General features: G+C 36.6%; 1 protein-coding gene across 4 annotated transcripts in view; it reads right to left on the minus strand.

Moving 5' to 3' along the window:
• Positions 1–22,481, minus strand: part of BANK1 (B cell scaffold protein with ankyrin repeats 1) — a 317,845-nt gene that overhangs the window by 37,716 nt on the left and 257,648 nt on the right. For 3 of the 4 annotated variants that reach the window (XM_006070969.4, XM_006070967.4, XM_044946169.2), the window contains 3 exons: positions 14,948–15,023; positions 11,261–11,563; positions 6,719–7,021 (listed from right to left, as the gene is read on the minus strand). In XM_006070969.4, coding sequence (XP_006071031.2) covers positions 6,719–7,021; positions 11,261–11,563; positions 14,948–15,023 — 682 coding nt within the window. The remainder of the gene's footprint in view (positions 1–6,718; positions 7,022–11,260; positions 11,564–14,947; positions 15,024–22,481) is intronic. The other variant, XM_006070968.4, reaches the window with a different exon arrangement.

The raw sequence follows: 22,481 nt of genomic DNA on the forward strand, positions 1-22,481 counted from the left end.
CTAAGTGATTCTACAAGGCTTGTTTTTTTTCCTTCTTCTCTGCTTGCATTTCAATTGCATTGGACGTGATCAATTTCAAGTATAAGTGAATTGCAAGTGGAAAATTTCTGAGCAACTGAGTTGTACTTGACATTTTAGGGTCCCAGTAGCTGAGTAGCTCTCAAAAAGGTCATATACAACTTTGTTGCACTGTAAAATGCCAAGGGCAACTCAGTAGCAATTGAGAATTGAAAGGGAAATTATATTCTACCCCAAATCAGCAACATGGACTCTGAAGAATGATCTTGGTTTTATTAATTGTGTGAGGGGAAAATGGGAAATTGCTCATTGACGTTGAAAAATTTCCCATAATAGGCAGCCATCTCTATGCATGATTTATGGATATAGTTTTATTACCAATCTATCTATACTATGAAAAGTTCTCACTTTGTTTCCTTGATTAGTCTTAAATCAAGAATTCTGTCACTCAGGATTGTAAATCCTTGTCAATTCCTCTATATTCTCGAAGCTTAATGAATCTGATCCTTTTCAATGTTATAGGGAGCAAAAGATGGAGAGAATATGGTATTTAGAAGTAGGCAGACTTCAAAAACTTTTCATTAAGAAAAATGAGTTATTCTTTTTTGGCTGTTAACATAAAATTAGGTTTACTATAATAAGAATAGAATTTTAAAAACCCAGGAACATATCTCTTGATAAAACGAGCCATGGATTCAATTTTGTATTAATAAGCTACATTTCTGTGGACAGGGGATAGTGATGATGGTGGAAATAGATTTTCTGTCTGATATGTTATGCTGCATGAAAGAAGTTAGAATGCTTAGTTGTAAGTGAATATTCTAGAAGTTTGTCCCATTATGTATGGGCTCCCCTCTTCAAACTAGGAGTACTTAGAATACTTAGTTTAAAATGGGAAATTTAGAAATTTGTAGATTGATATATTCTTCTGATCATCCTCTGTAGTGCTAGTGAAGTGTCCTGTTCTACCCACATTGATGTGGTTCTTGTCCCTTTTGTCATTTATTTCTTGTGTGCTCCGTCACTTAAGTTGTGTCTGACTCCTTGTGACCCCAGTCTGTCAGGCTCCTCTGTCCATGGGATTCTCCAGGCAAAATTACTAGAGTAGGTTTCCAAGCCGTCCTCCAGGGGATCTTCCTGATCCACAGATCGAACCCATGTCTCTTGCATCTCTGCATTGGCAGGTGGCTTCTTTACCACTTGAGACACCTGGGAAGTCCAAACAATCCTTAAGGTACATAGTATTTCTGTTCCCAACTTACAATGAGGAATTTGAATCTCAAATATATGAAGTTTTTTGCTTAGGTAATTTCAGCTGAATCTGAATCCTACCTTCAAAGCAGTATTGGGAAAACCTTTCCTCCTGGGCTTTTCTTTTCTGTATGTCTCCTCCATCTCACACCACTCTCACCCTTCATTTCAGACACTTTAGGTCACCAAATGTGTGGGCTTTCCCCCCAACCAAGTCCTACAACACCGTATGAATATACCACAATTTCCATCATTCTAATTCAATTCTGAGAGTATCTACCTGGACATTGTGTCAGATCAACAGATTAAGAGCTCAGGCCCATAAGCCTACTTCCATTCTACTGCAGGTGCCAGTGCCAAGGTTTCCTTCAACTTCTGTCTGATTTGGTTACAGATTGGAGATTCTTACAACCTCCCTCGTGTTCTATTAAAATGCTGGAGTAGCTCACAGAACTCAGGGAAACACTTATTTCCCAGTTTACTGAAGAATATGATAAAGGATACAGATGAACAGCCAGATAAAGAGATACATAGGGCAAAGTCTGGAAGTCTCTGGCACAAGAGAGTCTGTCCCCATAGCATCTGGGGGCATGCCACCCTTTCTATGTGTTTGTCAACCTGGAAGCTCCTGAAAACCCATAATATCAGCACTTAATGGAGGCTTCCCCACACAGTCATGACTGATCTTTAATGCACTTTCAGTCCTTCTCCCTTCTCTAGAGAGTGAAAATGTCAAGCTTCTAATCACTTGGATGGGGCTTCCCCAGTGGCTCAGTGGTAAAGAATCTGCCTGCAATGCAGGAGATGCAGGGGATGTGAGTTCAATTCCTGGGCAAAGAGTCAGACATGACTAAGCAACTAAACACACAGACACACAGACACACAGACACAGACACACACACACACACACACACACACACACACACTCTATTATCCCACAAAAGCCAACATGATTTTCCTGTATCTCTCTGGTTTATTTGCCTAGTCACTTTGCTATTACTTTCTTGAGTTTTTGAAACAGTAAGTTGGGTATCTGCATTCTTCTTCCATCCTCCACTCCACACCCTTCTCTTTTGGCTACTTTAACATACCCTGGATGTGCCAACATTCTGCTATTGCTTCTGTGCTCTGGCAAGAACTAGAGCAAACTAATATTCTTCAAATTGAATGGATGGCTTTCTGGGAAATGGTGGATATTCTATTTAATAGAGTTGCCTGAGCTAGGAAAGAAAAAAGGAAGCCGTGATGAAAGACATTTATCCCATGAAATGCAAAGAACATCAAAAAAGAACTGGCTGTTGAGGTAATGTTTTCCTAATGTGAGAACAATATAATCAACAATCAATAGCATAAAAGAAAGAAGCCAGCAAGGATATCCCAGTAAAAGAGAAATGGAAGAAATAATGGAAAGGGACTTTGATGACCTCATTTATAGTTCAGTTTTTGCTACTGGTTTGAAATATAGGCAAAATAATCATGCTGCTGCTAAGTCACGTCAGTCGTGTCTGACTCTGTGCGACCTCATAGACGGCAGCCCACTAGCCTCCCGTCCCAGGGATTCTCCAGGCAAGCATGCTGGAGTGGGTTGACATTTCCTTCTCCAGTGCAGGAAAGTGAAAAGTGAAAGTGAAGTTGCTCAGTCGTGTCTGACTCTTCGCAACCCCATGGACTGCAGCCTACCAGTCTCCTCCATCCATGGGATTTCCCAGGCAAGAGTACTGGAGTGGGTTGCCATTGCTTAAGCACAAAACAAAAACAAAATAAATCACATAACAGTGATCCCTGTCTGCATATAACACAAATGCTGTGAGAACAAATTTGATTGTGTATTGAATGAAAGATTTCCTGTAAATATTGATAGGTGTTGGACTTGGGATGAGTAGGTGAGATAAATAGCCTTTAAATTTCTTAGAAACTCAAGATTTTTAAGATTCTTTAAAGTTCCTGTGTGTCTGTATAAAAGACGAATTGTACCATGGTTATATAAGGGGATCTGAATTATTAACAGAAAGAATTTATCATGTGGTTCTTAATAAAACTTCATATAATTAATAAACCTATGAATGAGAAGGAGAACCATCCCAATGCTCTTATAGAACATGGAGCTTGGTTGGCAGTCTAAAGCAGGCATTGCTTCTAATTCATTCTCCAATGAAATAAGGCAATCATCTACGATGAACAGTTTGTTCTTGGAGAAAGTGAACAGAAGGACCATGGCACACAAGGCACAGTGGGTGAAAGGAGTTTCAGGCACTGGACTGAACACAGGGAGAACAAGTTAAATAGTGCATTCTGAGTGGTGAAATTTCCCAGTCTTCTTCCCAGACTCTGATCACAGAGTGCTGGCAACTGGGTATATAAATTAGGTTACAATTAGTTGGAATTTCTTCTAGATATATTGAAAAACAGCAGGAGAATAGATCTACCAAACCTTACACTTTGGGATAAATCAATGAAAAGGCTGGTTACCCACTGCCCTGCAGTGCAGTCCACAAGTGAGCAGGGCAAGTTTCCATTTAGGTTTTGGTGTTTCATTCTTCAACATGAAAGCATAGTGAAGAAGAGCCACCTATCTGATGGAGGTATCAAGAGTTCCAGACCAAACAGACAAGCAACAAGGAAAGATAATACAGATGATATGAGAACTAAAGAGAAATAAATATCACAGAAATTTATAAATTAGAATCAAAGCAAAATGAGACAAAAGCCATGACAAAGAAATTAAACTCCATTGCCCCCACTACCAGTAAACAAAGAGAAATGAATGATACAGAAAAAATAGAACACAAGAATGAATTCATGGAAAACAAGACTATGACAGTTGACAGAAGGGTGAGAAGATAAAGAGCAAAAAGTAGAGAAACACAATGGTCTTTGTGGTCCTGAGAACTCCCTAAAGATTGAGATGCAGAAGATGATGTACCTGTTGAAAAATTTCTAGAATATAACCGAATTTTTCATTAAATTATATGTCTATCTTCTCTCTTTAAAAAAATATTTATTGGGATTTAACAACTTTGTCAAAGAGCTAGTACAGTTGTCCCTTGGGTTCTACAGGGAATTAGTTCCATGACCTCCTTCTTCCATACCAAAATCTGCAGATGCTCAAGTCTCTTTGGGCTTCCCTAGTGGCTCAGATGGAGAAGGCAATGGCACCCCACTCCAGTACTCTTGCTTGGAAAATCCCATGGATGGAGGAGCCTGTTAGGTTGCCGTCCATGGGGTCGCTAAGAGTCGGACACGACTGAGCAACTTCACTTTCACTTTTCCCTTTCATGCATTGGAGAAGGAAATGGCAACCCACTCCAGTGTTCTTGCCTGGAGAATCCCAGGGACGGGGGAGCCTGGTGGGCTGCCGTCTATGGGGTCGCACAGAGTCGGACACGACTGAAGTGACTTAGCATAGCATAGCATAGTGGCTCAGATGGTAGAGTCTTTCTACAATGCAGAATCCCTGGCTTGGGAAGGTCCCCTGGAGAAGGGAATGGCTACCCTCTCTAGTATCCTTGCTTGGAGAATTCCAGGGACAGAAGAGCCTGTTGCAACAGTCCATAGGGTTGGAAACAGTTGGACATGACTGAGAGACTAACTTTCAAGTCTCTTTTATAAAGTGGTACAGTATTTGTCTATAACCTATGTACATTTTGTTGTCTACTGCAAATCACCTCTAGATTACTTATAATACCTAATACAATGTAAATGCTATATAATTAGCTGAAAATACAATATAAATGCTATGTAAGCTGTTGCCCTGGAGGCAAACTCAAGCTTTGCTTTGTGCTACTTTCTGGAATTTCCTCTTATTGAATATTTTTGAGGTGCAGTTGGTTGAATCCTTAGATGTGGAATCTGCTGATATGAAGGCCTGTATGTAATATCCTAGAGCCACTATGTTAGACAATGTGAAAAATTCTAATTACAACTTATCCCTTGCCTTAATAATCTAATAATTGTTTCAGCTGACATTTTATTTTAGCTGAAATCTTTATTAATTTGTTATTGGTTTCTATTTTTTTAATAGTGTCTTGAACATTATCAGCATATCACTGTTAAGTAGGTGTAAAACTCTAGTGGAAAAACTTGCTCAATTTTCTTATACAAATCTCTCAATACATACTGTTTACACAATAGAATGGCTTTTTTTGCACATATTTATCACAGATGAATAACTGTGTTCTTTTTGAGTGAATCTGTGGTATGTATTTAAATGTTCTGCTTGTGTACTTCGTTTAGATTATTTGAATGTATAATAGATTGCTTCTCATCTTTAGTTGTCACCCAAACATTTTGATTAATCCCAAATATTTTATTCAAAAATCTCTAATAAAAGGTCAAATTGTACTATATATTTATTTGGATAGCTGTTGCTTAGAACACCTCAAAGATGGAAACAATGGTTTACTTCACATTTTCAGTCCCTAGGGTGGTATCTCGGAGAAGGCACTGGCACCCCACTCCAGTACTCTTGCCTGGAAAATCCCATGGACGGAGGAACCTGGTAGGCTGCAGTCCATGGGGTCACTGAGGGTCAGACACGACTGAGTGACTTCACTTTCACTTTTCACTTTCATGCATTGGAGAAGGAAATGGCAACCCACTCCAGTGTTCTTGCCTGGAGAATCCCAGGGACAGGGGAGCCTGGTGCGCTGCCGTCTATGGGGTTGCACAGAGTCAGACACGACTGAAGTGACTTAGCAACAGCAGCAGCAGTAGGGTGGTATCTAACCCCAAAAGTGGGGTTAAGTGCATGTGTCTGTGATACACTGATGAGTAAAAGTCATGTCTTAGACACCAGTGACTCATGGAATGCACCAAACCAGAGTACACAAGAATGTTAGAAATAATAGCAAAGTCAACACATTCTACTGGGGTTATAGATATAAGAAAGCTCTAAGGATTTTTTTTATGTTTTTTATATTTAGATGTAACTGAGAATGACAAAGAATTGAAATCTAAAATGGAGCAAAAATTCTATCATGGATGAAGTGAATCTTGATCATTGGGGGTGAAGTACAATTATCAAAGAATCTGGCGTTGCATATCTAAGATTCTAGTATTCAAAACTGTTTAGATTGTTTAAGTTATTGTGAATGGAAGACGGGCAAAAAGTAAAGTACCTACATTTTTCTTGTGTTGCATGTTATTCATGGGAATTGAGCTTGCTCTTATAGAATTATGGAAGAAGCCCCAAACAGTATTTCTTTGCACACACTATGGTTTCATAGTCAAAACTATCCTTCTTAATGAACAATTACAAACCAGAACCCCACACATTGTCCTTATTTTCTTTATCCATTGTGTGTTTAAATTAAAAATGGGCCAACACAACTTAACTATGACTCTAAAACATACTTTTAATCTTTGAGGCTTTAGATCCTACCAAAAGACAGGACATCCTCCAAAAACACATACACAAACAAACAGTAACATCAATAACAAAACAAATTACCTTGCTCTATGTAAGGCGTCGTTTCCTCTTTTGGAGGGATATTTGTGGGTCGTGGTGTGGGGGCAGGAGGTCTGTTCATAATGAATGAACGACTTCCAATTTTTTTCTTTATACTCCTATTGGCCAGTATTGTGTCATATTCACTGTCATCAATCTCAGCAAAAGTGTATGGGTCTTCCTCCTCTTCCTGATCCTTTTCATCTTCTTTCTTTTCTTCTTCAGAATCACTTCCTGTTTCATATCTTGCACTGAAATCACACCAACTTTGACTTCTCTCCATTTGGCCTTCCAACAATTTCCCTGCTTATAAAATATTTGAATGATGATTATTTATATTTTATACAATATTATTGGTGTACATTTGTCAGTTGCTTGAATTTCCGCCCCCCACATAATTTGTATATTACTCTATAAATTCCAAAAAGAGAAAAGTGAATCATGTAATCTACTAACATAGTCTCCTTCAGTCTGTAATTGTTAACTTCTTAGAATAAGTTTGTTAAAGACATGGCATTCTTTGAAAACATACAAATAGGCATATAACTACTTTCCGCATAGATTATGAATGATTTAACATCAGGAAATCAAATCATAAAACTAAGCCTCAAATATCAAATACTTTGAAAGCTTGTGTTTTTCAAGCCTAGTGTTCTCAAATTTTTTTTTTTTTAATTTGAAGTCATTTTATCTTTTATAGGGATTGAACCAGGTATTTTGTCTAAAATCGATTTCTCTGAAAATGACAGAGGAGAATAGCCAAAAGTACCATTGTTTAGCTTCTTATACTAAGTCTCAATCTGGCTCTCTTGATTTCTATAGCCCAACATGAACTTCATTCCTTGATAAAGGATATTGAAAGTAGGGTTCATGATATAAAAGATGGCATAGAAAATTAATGGCTTGAAGATTAATTTTCCAAGAATTAATCTTTTATGGTTAATAAATAGTCTTTATTCAGTAATCTTTTACGGTTTTCATATTCAGCAAAATATTTACATATTTTTATAAGATCATATTAAAATATTCTAGCAGCAGTTAATTTGGAAGACAAAGATACTATATACTGTGATCAATTAATAAGTTGAAGAGAATCTCGATGGCTCTCTCTGCCAGATGATGAGAAAAATCTTTTAAATGTGTCCTTTTGACAAGTGTTAAAATGTTAACAAAAACAATAAAAATGGAAATTATTTCAGTTATTGACTGAAAAATAGTTAATTATCTGTGTTGTTCTGAGATTCATGCTCATGAACTAAGGAAGAACTAGTCTCCTTTCTGTTTAGTAAGAATCTGATCAAAAATTTTTAGCTTACTTAATGGATATTTTAGTGGGAAAACTTAGGAGGTAGGGAGAAAGACAAATGGTTAAAAGAAGAATAAAAAGGTATTATTATAAGAAGATTCAGCAACTGTTTTGGGTAGACTTATGAGGAGAGACCAAAGGAGAGCCCGAGACCACCTCCCTGTCTAGTCTTAGCTTATTTCAGTTAGTTTAACCCAAGAAGTATGAATGCTAACATGCCTGGCATTAACTTTAAAATGCCCAAGACTTTCCTTTTCTCTTGTGAATAATATGGTTTTGAGTTTCTGACTTCATGACTTCTGTTTCCCTGACAGCATCCTAGGTGAAACCGGATTAAGTGTGTGGGAAACACGTGTACAGTGTTTCATTTTTAGCAGAATGTGTCAACTATCTTACTTTTATGAACTGATTTCCGGAGCTGTTAACTCTCTTTGTTTCTCCACCTACCTCATTTCTCAACTCTTTCTAAAGTTGGGCTTGCACTAGAAAGAAAACATTTCACTTTTCATTTCCCAGTGTATTAGATTATACTTTTCATGTTGGAGTTGGATCTGAGTTTTCTCAATTCAGATTGTACACTAGTAAATAATGATTAAAATATATCACTCCTATAATCCAATTTTTGAAATAATTGGGAAAGAATGTAAAACAAAGATAAGAATCCTAAAAGCCCAGGAAACCTGTCCATGGAAGAATTTGACACATTCTAATTACAAGCTCTAGGGTCTTGGATCTAAATCAAAGTGATCACTCAGTTGTGTCCAACTCTTTGCGACCCTATGGACTATACAGTGCATGGAAATCTCCAGGACAGAATACTGGAGCAGTTAGATATTTCCTTCTTTGGGGGATCTTCCTAACCCAGGGATTTAAACCAGGTCTCCTGCATTGCGGTTAGATTTTTTACCAGCTGAGCCAGCAGGGAAGCCCAAGAATACTGGAGTGGGTAGACTATCCCTCCTCCAGCAGATCTTCCCAACCCAGGAATCAAGCCAGGGTCTCCTGCATTGCAGGTGGATTCTTTACCAGCTGAGCTACCAGGGAAGCCCAAATCAAAGGGGGATCATAATGACAGTTGCCTTGAAAGTTTGTTGTGAAGATCCAAAGAGACAGGATGTCAGTTATAAACTGAAAAGTGTTCTATGAGACTGTTTTCTCCAATGAATATGTTCATGAATCCATCATAAGAAATTTGATGCTTAGAGCATTCATGAGGTGGCATCTCTTTATCAGTGACTTGAAGGCAGGAAAAAACTTGTACAGAACAATTCCTGAAGCTATCACTAGCTAAAGTCAAAGAACATATACAGTCTCCAGCGAAAAATAAGTGGGAGCTTCTAGTCTTACTTTCAAAGACCTCAATCAAAAAATTTTAAGAAAAAATACTGGCATTTTACTTTTAATTCACTTCCAATATTACCCCCATGAAAAAATATGATATTAAAATTGTGCTCAGTCACTCTGTTGTGTCCGACTCTGCAAACCCATGGACTGTATGTAGCCTGCCAGGCTCCTCTCTCCATGGGATTTCCCAGGCATGAATACTGGAAAGGGTACCCATTTCCTACTGTAATTAAAAGTAACACTGCATTGAAAATGTAATAATATGGTTTTTAAATAACAGGAGTGAGTTTTTGTATGATGTTGCTTTTTATATTTAGTACTTTTCAGAAGATATATAGGCCAACATTATACTTGTGGTCCTAGATATCTGGTCAAAATTACTCTCTGTGGAATAATTTTTAACCTCCTAACCAACATACCATATATGGAAATTCACATTAGAAAAAACAGGATTTAAAATTTTATTTAAACTATTTAGCTCCCTTTGAAAAGTAGCTAAAAATTAACTCCTTTAATAGCTTTAACCTGATATAAGACATCCTTGTTTTCTTAATAACTGATTTTAATAACTACATAAAATTATTCACATCTATAAAAGTGAGAAAAATACACCAAAACTTTGTTGTCAGGGCTATATTCAGTGGGGTCGCAAAGAGTCAGACATGACTGAGTGAATGAGCATGCACACAAGCAAGCAGATACTAATTTACATCTCTCCCCCCACTCCCAATATTGATATACCTACATCCTTGATCTATCTCAGCAGTCTATAAGAGCTCAGCACATAGTAGGCAATCAATATGTGTTGTTGAATGAGTGAATGAATCGAGAAAGTACCCACTAGGTTTCCCGCACTTTTCATTAAGAAGTACTTTCCATCTCTTATAAAGTGCATAATCTTAGTAAGGGTTTATGTTGACCAACTTGAACCTTTATAGGGATAATGCCTTCAAGAACACAAATGCTGAATTTCATGGTTGCAAAATTCACTTTTTAAAAATAGTCTTTAAGACTTTACAGCCTTCTAGGACTTGACAACTCAAGTACAGTGACAAACGGGGCTTTAATAATAGATGCTTCTTTCATCCTTATTAAATTTTCTTTGTAAGAATATTTTATGAATTTGGAAAGTAAACATGAAAGAGTGATCAGTAAAGTGGGTGGTAATTAGTGACTGTAGGAGTGAGCAGAAAAGTCTGCCAGGCTGTGGAACATTCCAGGAAGATAAGCCTACCGTGGAAGCTCCCGGGGATGCTTCCTGCCCTTCACCCCGACTCCCACTCCCACCTCTGCTGCTACACAGCTTCGTTCCTGCATCTGGGAACAATGCTATCACAGTCATTTGACTGTTCTTCCACTTGAGCGAGACAGAGTGCTTTTAGACTTTGGTCTCAATGCACGGTGTGATAAACCCTTTACCACTTGCTTCCCCTGCAGCTCCTGACTGAGTAACTGTGCCCAAGCTCATTTTCAAATCTGTAACACATTAGCCTTTCTCTTTTGCCAGAAAACTAAGAGTATTTTTAAAACCCAAAGTTGTCATTTACTTTTCCACATGACGCTTGAGGTTCGTTTTATGTGAAGAGTGACAGACTCCTTCCAAATTTTCTTGCTTTACTTACAGAAAGCTTTGTAATGAGACTTCTTTCCTGGAAGCAAAAAGAGAAAGGGAGAGAGAAGAGGAGTGAGGGGTAAGGAAAGGTAGAGAGAGAAGGACTAAGGAGGAAGGGAGTTAGCGGCAGGTACCTCTTTGCTGATTTCTCAGGTTTCGTTATTAAAGAACAGGAGGAAAGTTCCTCTTGGCTTTAAATGGTGATCTTTGTACATCACCACTGCTGTACTGTATGCTATGTAAGCGTGTCAAAGTTTCAAAGTTGTTTTAAACTTAAACTTACCTTGTACTGGGAAGTGAGGTTTTTCCACTTGGAAGGCAGTGGTTACAGGTCGTGGTGGAGGGAGAGGTGGTCTGGGGCACACGAGGGGCTCTTGGGAATTATTTTCAGGGTTGTCTCCGGGAATGAACACATACAAGTCATCGTACTGGTTCTCACTCTCACTGTCCACCTCTGGAGGGCTGTGCTCTGCCTCCACGCCTGATTCATGCTCTTCTTCTTCCTCTGCCGTTTCATTCACTTTGGCTTCTTCTGACCTCTGCCTGTAAGGCCAGCTTTTATGGTGGAGATCTGGGCTCTGTACGGCTGTTTATGATAAAGATTGTAGGATTTCATTTAAACACTCCATCTGGAGGCAGTTAATGTTTTGTAACTTGGTACAGAAGTGGTGGTAATGTTAATTAAACTTTTATGAACTGATACAGGAGAAAGCTAACAAACGCGTAGTTTTGGTGAATAGCCATTGTAGAGCTTTTAAAATATTTACCGAGAGAGCTCCATTACATCCTGCTACTTCAGTTTATGACACTCTCATACACAATAATAATATGTGATATTCTGATATTACATATATAATAATATTCCAATTCTCTAAAGTTATTGTTTGAGCAGATTCAGTATATGACTGCATTACCATATTTTTAGTAGACAACAATAATAACTAATAAGTAAGTGATGGAAAAGGTAAAGACAAAGAACAAAAATCTTATCTTGCTTATAAATACTGTGATCAAATGAGTCTGTAGTTCTTAATTAGTTATTATTTAACATTTATCACCAGATGACATCTGAATTCTTAAAAATACTATTTGATAAAGTGTTGATATTTTTCCATTGGGAAGGCATCTAAATTACCAACAATAGGTAAATATTTTTTCTACTTTAAAAAATTTTTTAAAAAATTTTAATTAGAGGATAATGCTTTACAATGTTGTGCTAGTTTCTGCTGTACATTCTGCTGGTTTCTGAATAAGCTATAAATATACACATATCCCCTCACTCTTGAGCCTCCTTCCCACCCCCTTATCCCATCCTTCTAGGTCATCACAGAGCACTGAGCTGAGTAGGTAAATATTGCTAAGGCTCAGTTCTCTCACCAAAAAAATCTATTCTATCTTAAAATTTAACCAAATGATTCAGGAAAATTTCCTCTACTCTAAGAATCATGATTCCATTATTTGTGTTTACACTGTACACGGTAAATGCCCTCTAGCCACTCAGGAAGAAAATAGAATAATATATAATGCAATAACTTTAAATCTTTAAACTTGTGATTTATATTTTCTTTATAGAAATTCTGCTCTAAATAAAGTATTCACAAAAATTTGAAATGAACTTTGGAAACTATACTGGAGGGAAAAGGCGAATTGCTGTCATGAGTGCAATAGAAAAGCAAATAACTGTTGTTTCAAAGTTTTGTTAAACTAAAACACAGCTGAAGAAGACAAATGGAAGAGTACAGACAAAGAGGAATTTTTTTTATATGAAGAGTTACACTGTAGACATTTTTTAGCAACAGGAGAAAAAAATTAATCATGTGGGAAAATCATGTCCATGATGGTACTACATATTTCTACATGAATTTTATTTTTAATTTCTCTCATTTTTCTTGTGGGAAAGAAGAAAGGTCTAGCTGCCAGTATTAGAACTGCAACCAAGATTCTTTAACTATCAGCTGGGGCAGAGCAGACGGTGTTTCGTTCTTGCACAGATCTCTGCACAGACCTCATTCATCTTTCTGCCTCTAACCCCAAACACAGCCTGAAATAAAGGAGTTTCTAGATATGCTGATGGAGTAAATGATGGAGTGGCTGAAAAGAAATCATTGCTCAGGCTAGCAAAAGGACTTCACTGTTCCTGTCTGGGCAAATCGATCATCAACTTAGAATTACATTCATGCTATAGGCAATTCCTTACAGCTACCTTTATGTCAACATGCTCAGTTTATGTATTCTATTATGTAACACTGTCTAAGCAACAGGGTCTCCTTAGTCCTTGTCAAATATGCCCAAACTTGGAATACAGCCCTAGAGAGTCATACGTGGTGGGTCAGTGGGTTTTAGGAAACTTCACAGAAATGATACCAATGGAAATTTGCTGACTTAGGGCGTTCTATGTTTCACCTCTTCTCTAAGGAAAGAGTCAGAGGCCTGAGTCCAATCGCACAGAATTTCATATCGGTGACAGTTTCAGGTCCCAACAGTCTGTAGAATTGAGGTTGTTCTGTACCAATAGCTGAAATAATGTCTTCTTATTATAGGTAGTACTTCTGAGAATAAATGTCATAATAAATATATGGTCACTATCAATGATGGCCTTTACATCACTTTCATTACCACTAAAATGATAATAAATCATTAAAATGATAATAAAGTGTATAACTTTAAAATTTAGTGCATCAATTGATTACATTATCATTTAGCATGACTTTGTGTCCTGCCCTAGTATTTGAAGAGTTTACTGATTTTGCCAAAGTATGCTAGTTAAGGAATTGCATTTAATATTATTTGATTTGCAAGTCATCCCATCAGTTGAAAAACTGGTAGGCAGTTTTGTGGAGCATCAACTGTGAACTGTTCAAAGTGCAAACGACTTGAGGTAAGAACAGGGGAATTTGGAACAGAAGTGTGAATAGTTCCTTCATGAAGTACAGAATATTAGGGGCAAATGGGAAGGCAGTGGTTTCAAACACTCTGTTTCTTAACAGAGTACTACTGGCATTTTTGAGAAGATAATCCTGTGTTTCCTGGGGCATGTCCTGTGTATTGCAGAATATTTAGCAGAATTTTTAGCAAAACTCCCTTCTCAACTCATGACCACAACAAAATCTCCATTCACTGACGTGAATTCTCTGTTGAGAGTAGAAAATAGTGCTCCATTAAGAGCCACTGTGTTATTGCAACAATCCAGGGGAGAGCTGATGCCAGAGTGGACAGTGTGGATAAATAACAGTGATAGGGTAAGGAAATACTGGCTGCATTGTGAAGGCAGAGTTCACAGTACTATCTGACACATTGGAAGTGGGATAGGAGAGAAAGTAAAAAAGGGTGACTCCAAGTTTTGGGACTGAATTGAACAAGGAAGAAGTCTTCATTTTCTAACATGGCAATATCAGCAGGTAGAGTGGACTTGGGCATGATTGGGGGCTTTCAGATTTAGAAATGTTGAGTGGGAGATGCCCATCAGACTAGCCCAGTGAGCAAGCTGTTGTCAACCAATGGAGTCAGGCATGATGGGTAGAATTATAGACATGGAGGAAGATTCTGATCGTCTTCAGTTGTTATATATAGAATTACATTCTATTACAGCTAGCGGGGATCTTAGAGAGAACTAGTGCAAACTCATTTCTTATCTGAGAAAACTAAGGTCTGAAAATTATGTGACTTTGTTTAAAAAAAATCGAAAAAATACAGTTATCACAGAACATTTATATCAAACTGACTAGTGTAGTTTCTTTGGGTAGGAAAAACTGCTGGTTTGATTATTAAACACTGAACTTGTTAGAACTATTTAAATTAGCAAGATAATGTAGTAATATTTCTACCAGATAATATGCTCAAAGTCATACCATTAATTAAATGTCTTCCAATGATCTTTGTGTTTTTCCACACTCTCTTCAGTTTGACTTTACCAGTTACAAATACCTTAATTTAAGTGTTATGTATATATGTAACATAGAGGAGCACTTACGAGGAGAACATGTAGAAAATGAAGTAATACCCTCTTCATAGTGATTTTCTTGCTCATTATCTCTAACTTCTTGGATCTGAAATAAAGGAGTGTAACTTTCAATAACATGCATTAATATTAATAAACCTGTATTTTTAATATACCAAATGGAGAACTGATACATGCAAAAATAAGAATTAGTTTTTAAATTCTAATTTAAATACTTTGATTATATTATATATCTTAGCTATTATATTTTGGCTATCTATAATTTTTTCAATGAAACATAGTATTAAAGAAGTGTAACTAGAACAATATAACATTCATAATAAACAATAAATATATTTTAAATGGAACTTCTTGCAATACTTTTAAGATCCACAGCAATAACTATGAAATTTTTACAAAAGATAACTCCTGAATAAAACTGAATTGAACTATTTCACTTAGAAACCATAAACATTGCTTCCTTTGAACATTTCTGTATCTTTTACCAGTTCAAAAAATAATTAATTACAATTATGTAAAGTTTAAAAATAAAATAAAATAAAAAAAAATAATTACATCAAGGATTAAAATACAGTGAAAGACAGTGAAATTTTAAAGAAGTTTCTTTAAAAAGAAAAAGGAAACTGAGTAAAGGAATTTATGCTCCTCTTTTGTAAATCAGTTCCACTACAATTAGAAGTGGGAATTGCTGAGAAAGCATAGGAACCTGCTTTATTTTCTCTGGAATTGCTGTGCTCAGTTGTTCAGTTGTGTCCAAATCTTTGTAGCCCTATGGACTGTAGCCCACCAGGGTCCTCTATCCGTGGGATTTTCTAGGCAAGAATACAGTGAGTTGCCATATCTTTCTCCAGGGGATCCTACTGCCCCAGGGATCGAACCCATGTCTCCTGCATCTCCTGTGTTAGCAGGCAGATTCTTTTACCACTGAGCCACCTGGAAAGCTGGAATTGCTAGCCTTTGCTTATAATCTCTGAAGGAGGCATGGAGTCTAAATTACTGGAACACATTGGTGGTTGTAGAGAAAACTAAGTAATTCCAATGACAGTTTTATTTGGACAAAAGTATGTTGAGAAAGAGATGGAGCTTGGTTGCATTAGCATAGATGACATTTTGTTACCAAGAACTCCAAGTGATTATTCAAACAATTTATGCTTTTTTACTTAATAAAACTGATGGAAATGATTAGGCCATTGTTCTACACTTGGTATGTCCTTTTAAAATTTAGAAGTGTTCACATTAAAGCATTATTAAATTTATAACAGACTTGGTGTGCAAGGGTATTTGACTTGCATCATGACTTCATCAATTTGATTTGTTACCCACTTTGGCCAATGAGAGCTCAATGGAATTTATTTTATTTGTTGTTGTTGTTGTTTAGTCAGTCGCGTCCGACTCTTGCCAACCCCATGGACTGTAGCCTGCCAGGTTCCTCTGTACATGGGATTTCCCAGACAAAAATACTAGAGTGGGCTGCCATTTCCTACTCCAGGGATCTTCCCAACTCAGGGATGGAACCAGCAGCTCTGCAAGTCTCCTGTATTTCAGGCAGATTCTTTACCACTGAGCCACTGGGGAAGCCAGAAGCAGCACAGTCTTTGATTTCCATTGAAATCTTGAAACTAAAAAATCTCTTTAATGTTTTTATAGTGAGCTTGATGCAGAAGCTCATTTTCTTTTTTTATTGAAGTATTAGTTGATTTGCAATGTTGAGTTAGTTCCTGGTGTACAGAAAAGTGACTCTGTTTTTCATATACATGTAACATGTGTTTCACATTCTTTTCTATTTAAATCATATTTTCTCCTTTGTGGACTCAATTAAATGCTAATGTGAAAAGTCATGTAACTTTACTACAGAGATTGACAAGTTGGTTGATGTCTGTATACTCAGTATTAAAAGCATTGTTGATATGGCCATTTTTTGTTTTCAGTTAGCCTGACCTCTATATTTCACAAAGTAGATCAAGAATATATTTTTAAAAATCTATAATATTAAAATTACACCAAGGGAGTTTTTACTAGTTGAGTAACAGGAATGCTTTTCAAAGATTTCAGGAATTATGTGAAAATTTCCTTTATCCTATTCACAAACCTAGACACCACAAGCTCAAAATCAGTCTCTTAATAAAGAGACTGTGGGCAACTGTGTAGGGGTGTGTGTGTGTGTGTGTGTGTGTGTATGTGTGTACACTGAGGTTAAAACCTAATGGAATAATTTTTACATTATAACTTAAGCTTTATGGCACTTATATAAACAAACACAAAAGCCTAAAAATGTCTTGAAGGAAATGGCTTCCAAATACAAAAAATAGCCAAATTTGATTGAGCGCTTTCATAATTATTATGTAAAACTGGTATTTTGTATAATCAGGCTATATAGAAAGCAATTGTTTTCTCAGGAATGAAAGGATCTCTAGACTTATTTACACTGAAAAAAAATTGTGTCTTTCTAGAATTCTTTACACTTACAATCATATTTACTTTGGGAAAATGTGTTATATCTAATGACATATTAATAACCGGTAAAATCAAGGATGGCTCAAAAGTATGATGGCATTCAGACGTCTAAGCACTTTGATACTGTTATGTGGTGCAGAGGACAGAGTGGATTTTGAAGTCTTTCCTCACACCTTGAGGCCAACTCCAGCCAGTATCCCTAAGGGGTGACACACAGGGCTGGCAGCTTCTGGTCTCAGATCCATCGGTTCTAACTACAGTTGTAAATTTCAAGCTTGCCCACCTGACCCTTTTAGCTACATTCCAGCCCTATATGATAATACTTGTTTCTAATCCATCACAGTTGTGATTGCATTTGTGAGGTACCAGCACCTTTACTGAACCAGGGCTTCCTTGGTTTCTCAGAAGGTAAGGAATCCACCTTCAATGCAGGAAACCTGGATTTGATCCCTGGGTTGCGAAGATCTCCTAGAGAAGGGAATGGCTACCCACTCCAGTATTCTTGCCTGGAGAACTCTATGGACAGAGGAGCCTGGGGAGCTACAGTCCATGGGGTCACAAAGAGTCAGACACAACTGAGCTACTAACACTTTGACTTTCACTTCACGCATGGTTTGAATTCAGCCATCTTTCACTAAAATGTGAATGATACAACTAAAATCCATTCCTTGCTTAAGGTTGTAGCTGTAAAAGTAAAAATGTTATTGTCATTTACAACTATGGAATCCAAAGTCTGAAAGGAAGCTGAACAACTAGTTTATTCTCTTGTTCATACACTGATACAATGCTGAAACTATGTGTCATAATAAAACTGTAATAATTTGGATATTATCCAACCAAGTTTGTTTTTAAATGTGGTCTATGCATAGAGAACAGACTTGTGGTTGCTAAGGGGGAGGAGGGTGGCTGAGAGAAGGACTGGGAGTATGGGGTTAGCAGATTCAAGCTACTATATATAGGATGGATAAACAAGGTCCAACTGTATAGCACAAGGAACTATATTCAATATCCTGTGAAAACCATAATGGGAAAGAATATTAAAAAATGTATATTTATGCATAACTGAGTGACTTTACAGCAGAGATTGGCACAACATTGTAAATCAGCTATACTTCAATAAAAAATATTAAATGTAATCTAAGGTCTGCACTGCCCAGCCCTCTTTATAAACTGGCTTTTCCTGGTTTCTACATTTGTCCCTCTTCTATTCTTACAGAATGTATCCTGTCTGGGAGATTTTATCCATTGCAGTGTCTTTAATTTATATCTCTATCATGATGATTCCTAGACATGTAATTTGCTCCAAATTTTTCTGGGGTCTAGATTCTAGGATTCAGCAAAGGATACTAGAATAACTATTCACAGAAGCAAAGGGAAAAATCTGGAGGGAGGAAGAAAAATCAGGAGAGACTATACTTTAGATTAAATATTTATGTCCCTTCAAAATTCATATGTCAAAATCCTAACCCTCAAAGTGATTGTATTGGGGGTGGAGGTTTTTGGAAAGTAATAAGATCATGAGGGTGGGGCTATGATGAATGGGATTAGTGCCCTGATAAAAGAGACCTCACAAAGATTCCTTATCCCTTCCATCATATGAGGACACAGTGAGAAGATAGCTATCCATGAACCAGGAGGAGGGCCCTCGCCAGATACAAGATCTGATGGCACCATGATTTTGGACTTCCCAGCCTCTTGAACTTTGAGAAATATGTGTTTGTTGTTTATAAGCCACCCAGCTTATGATATTTTTGTTAGAGCAGCTTGAATGGCCAAAGACAGAGAATTTCAAGTAATCCTTGCTTCACCAAGGGTAACAAAGGAAAATTCTGAAAACAGTTTCTAAACATTTTAAATCAAGATCATTGGTGACCCTGAGTAGAGGAACTACAATGGAACTGTGTGATTTCATCCTGGATTGAATCTTGGGGAGTAATATGGGAGTGAAGAATGGAGGGCATTATATATATAGAGTTTCCTTTTGGGATCTATGATGTGAGTAAGGGTTACAGGACAACACTCCTTAAGACTTGTTTTTCAAACAATGAGTTAAAGATGTTACTGAAAGAGTGCATTACTGCAGGTCTTTTTTCTATTCCTATAATAAGAACAAAAGCATATACCAGACATAAATGTAAAGCTTTGCTACTGACAATTATAAAACCTTGAAATCAGTTTTAGTTTCAAAATCCTAAGTTTAAAAAATGTAAACTTCTGTAAAGGAAACACAAAATACCAGTATGTCAGAAATATAAATCATTATGGTGTTTTGAGTACTCCAATTATATCAAATGTTTTAAAAACATGCTTTAATTTGGAGTAAAACTAAATAGAAGCTAAATAATGGATACATTTACATGTTTCCAAGTTGACAGATTGGAGTCAGTGAAGAGGTAGCCAGGTTTACATTTATGTTGACTATTGCTAACAGCCATCTTTTTTTTTTTTTTCTTTTTTTCTGAGCTTTTGATAATTTGAGTGAGGGTCAAAGAGAACCAAATGGAAAAATCCAAGCTGAGTAAAAAAAGGTTAGCATTGTTATCATCACAGTGTTGCACATGTCATTTATCTAAAAACAGAAAACCAAGTGGTTTCTGAAATCTAAGCCATAAGCAAACATAAAACACCACTTAGAGACCCAGCAATTTCCCCCAAAGATTATACTCTTCAGTTGTTAGATAATAAGCATTATTTGACAAACGAGACAAAAGACCTCTAAGTTTATATTATCAGAAAATAAGTGTTCTTTGAACAAATTAAATAGAAAGGTTCTTAAAACTTATACTGTTGCGAATCTGTTCCCCGGAGGTGTTAATAAGGCTGGAATAATTTTTAGCTTTGACATACAGAATTAGAAGAGTCAATTCTATTGATCAGAGAATTTAAAATATGAAGGATCCACAGTCAGAAAAGATGAATCGTAAATTAATGAAGACACGGTAGAAGAGCAAATAAAATTTCTAGCCTCAAACCTTCAGTTTGAAGGCAGGTAAAATTCAGAAGAGGCTTTTCTTTTGGGGAAAAGTCACTAGAGACAAAGCTGTTATTACTAATTATAAATATAGAGATTTATATTTTTTTGATGTGACAACACACCATAATACTCTTAAGTATTCCCATTTTACAGTTTTACATTTAAATTGTGGAATGGAACTAGCAACCCCATCAATATCATTTAGTAGCAGAGCAGTATCTCTTAATCACAGAAACCTGTGAGACACATATGTATCCTCAATAAATAATTTTGCTTATTAAAAGTCATTTTCACCCCATCTCAATTTACTAGCTTCCATTCCAATAAGTTATCAGACCTTTACCATTCCCACTTAATTTTGATGAGTAAGTACATTGGCAGGATAGATACTTAGATCTTACCTAAATATAGATCTATTTAAGAAACAGAAGAATATATATTTTTATGTACCAAAAACAACCAAAAGTTTTACTAGATTTGACAATTTAATAATAGAACAAACCTATTGAAAGTAATATGCAGTGCATTTAAGGTAAAAATAAAATGGAAAACTTTTGTGGTAGGAAAAACAACATTGTTATATGTTAAAGAAACATATTTCCCCTACTCTGGCATGTAAAATCAAAATAGAAGAGAATCAATAAAACTAGTAAGTTCACTTTGGGAAAAAAACATCATATTCTTTAGTCCAGAAATCTGAAAGCTTTTAACTTGTAATAGTGAAATAAATTTTATTTTGTGGGGGCCCCAACCAAAACACTAAAGCTGCTGCTGTTTCTATTCTAAAATTACTGTAAAAAGAGCTTCATCCCACTTCATTCTGCCACTAAGAAGTGCAAACATCTTGTAAGGCAGTAGCTTAGCATTTTCACGCTTCAAGGGATTTGTTTGGCAGATTTCAGTTGCTTGTGGAAATAATTCCTAATCTTCATATTCATAGCCTAAAGGAAACCAGGGCTAGTCTAATGGAAATCAGGGTGTGTCTGATATCCATTTTCATCTAGAAGTAACTTCATGAGTGTGTAATCTTACATGAAGTTTAGATAAATTAGTTTAATGAAATTTATCTTCAGCTTTACATATCTTCTAAGAAAGATTTTTCTGGTTCTTAATGTAGACAGTTATTCATTTCCAAATAGCAGGCCATGGCATTTGCCTGAAGAAGGGTTTCACAATAGAATATATAAAGTTTAAAATAGCTCCTTAAATTAAAAAGAAATTCCTCTATACATATGGTCAATTTAGCTTAGACAGAACAACAAAGGCAATACAATGGAACCAAGAGGGTCTCTTCAACCAATGGTGTTGAAATAAGTGGACATCCACATGTGAAACATCAGTCTAGACACAGACCTTATACCCTTCACAAAAGTTAACCCAAAATAGATCACAGACCTAAAAGCAAAATTACAAGACTCACAGACAATAATGGGAAAAACTTAGATGATTTTGTTTATGGTGATGTCTTTTTAGATACAACACCAAAGCAAGATCCATGAAAGAAATAGTTGATAACCTGAACATTATCAAAAATAAAAACTTCTGCTTTGTAAAAGACAAACTCAAGACAAACAGGAGACAAGCCATAGCCTAAGACAGAATATCTGCAAAAGATACTTCTGATAAAGGTCTGTTAACAAAGTATATGAAGAACCTTTAAAATTAAACAAGAAAATAAACTGATTAAGAAATGGGCCAAAGATCTTATCAGACACCACAGCAAAGAAGATACACATGTGGCAAACAGGCATATGAAAAATTGATCCCCATCTTTCCCATATGGTATTATGGAAATGCAAATTAAAACAACAATGAGATAGTTAGATTCCCTGAGATTCCCAATCCCTTTGCTGGATCCCCAGACTGATAAGCCTGACATGGGGCCCAGAACCTTCACAGCAGTGGGAAAATTTTGATATTATTGCTCTCCAGTTTGCGGGTTGCTCATCCGGCGGGTATGGGATTTGATTTTATCATGTTTGTGCCCCTCCTACCATCTTATTGTGGCTTCTTTGTCTTTGGACATAGGGTATCTTTTTAAAGTGGGTTCCACTGTTCTCCAGTTGATGGTTGCTTAACAACTAGCTGTGATTTTGGTGCTCTTGCAGGAGGAGATGA

Source organism: Bubalus bubalis, chromosome 7, assembly GCF_019923935.1.
Source record: "Bubalus bubalis isolate 160015118507 breed Murrah chromosome 7, NDDB_SH_1, whole genome shotgun sequence".
Lineage (NCBI taxonomy): Eukaryota > Metazoa > Chordata > Mammalia > Artiodactyla > Bovidae > Bubalus > Bubalus bubalis.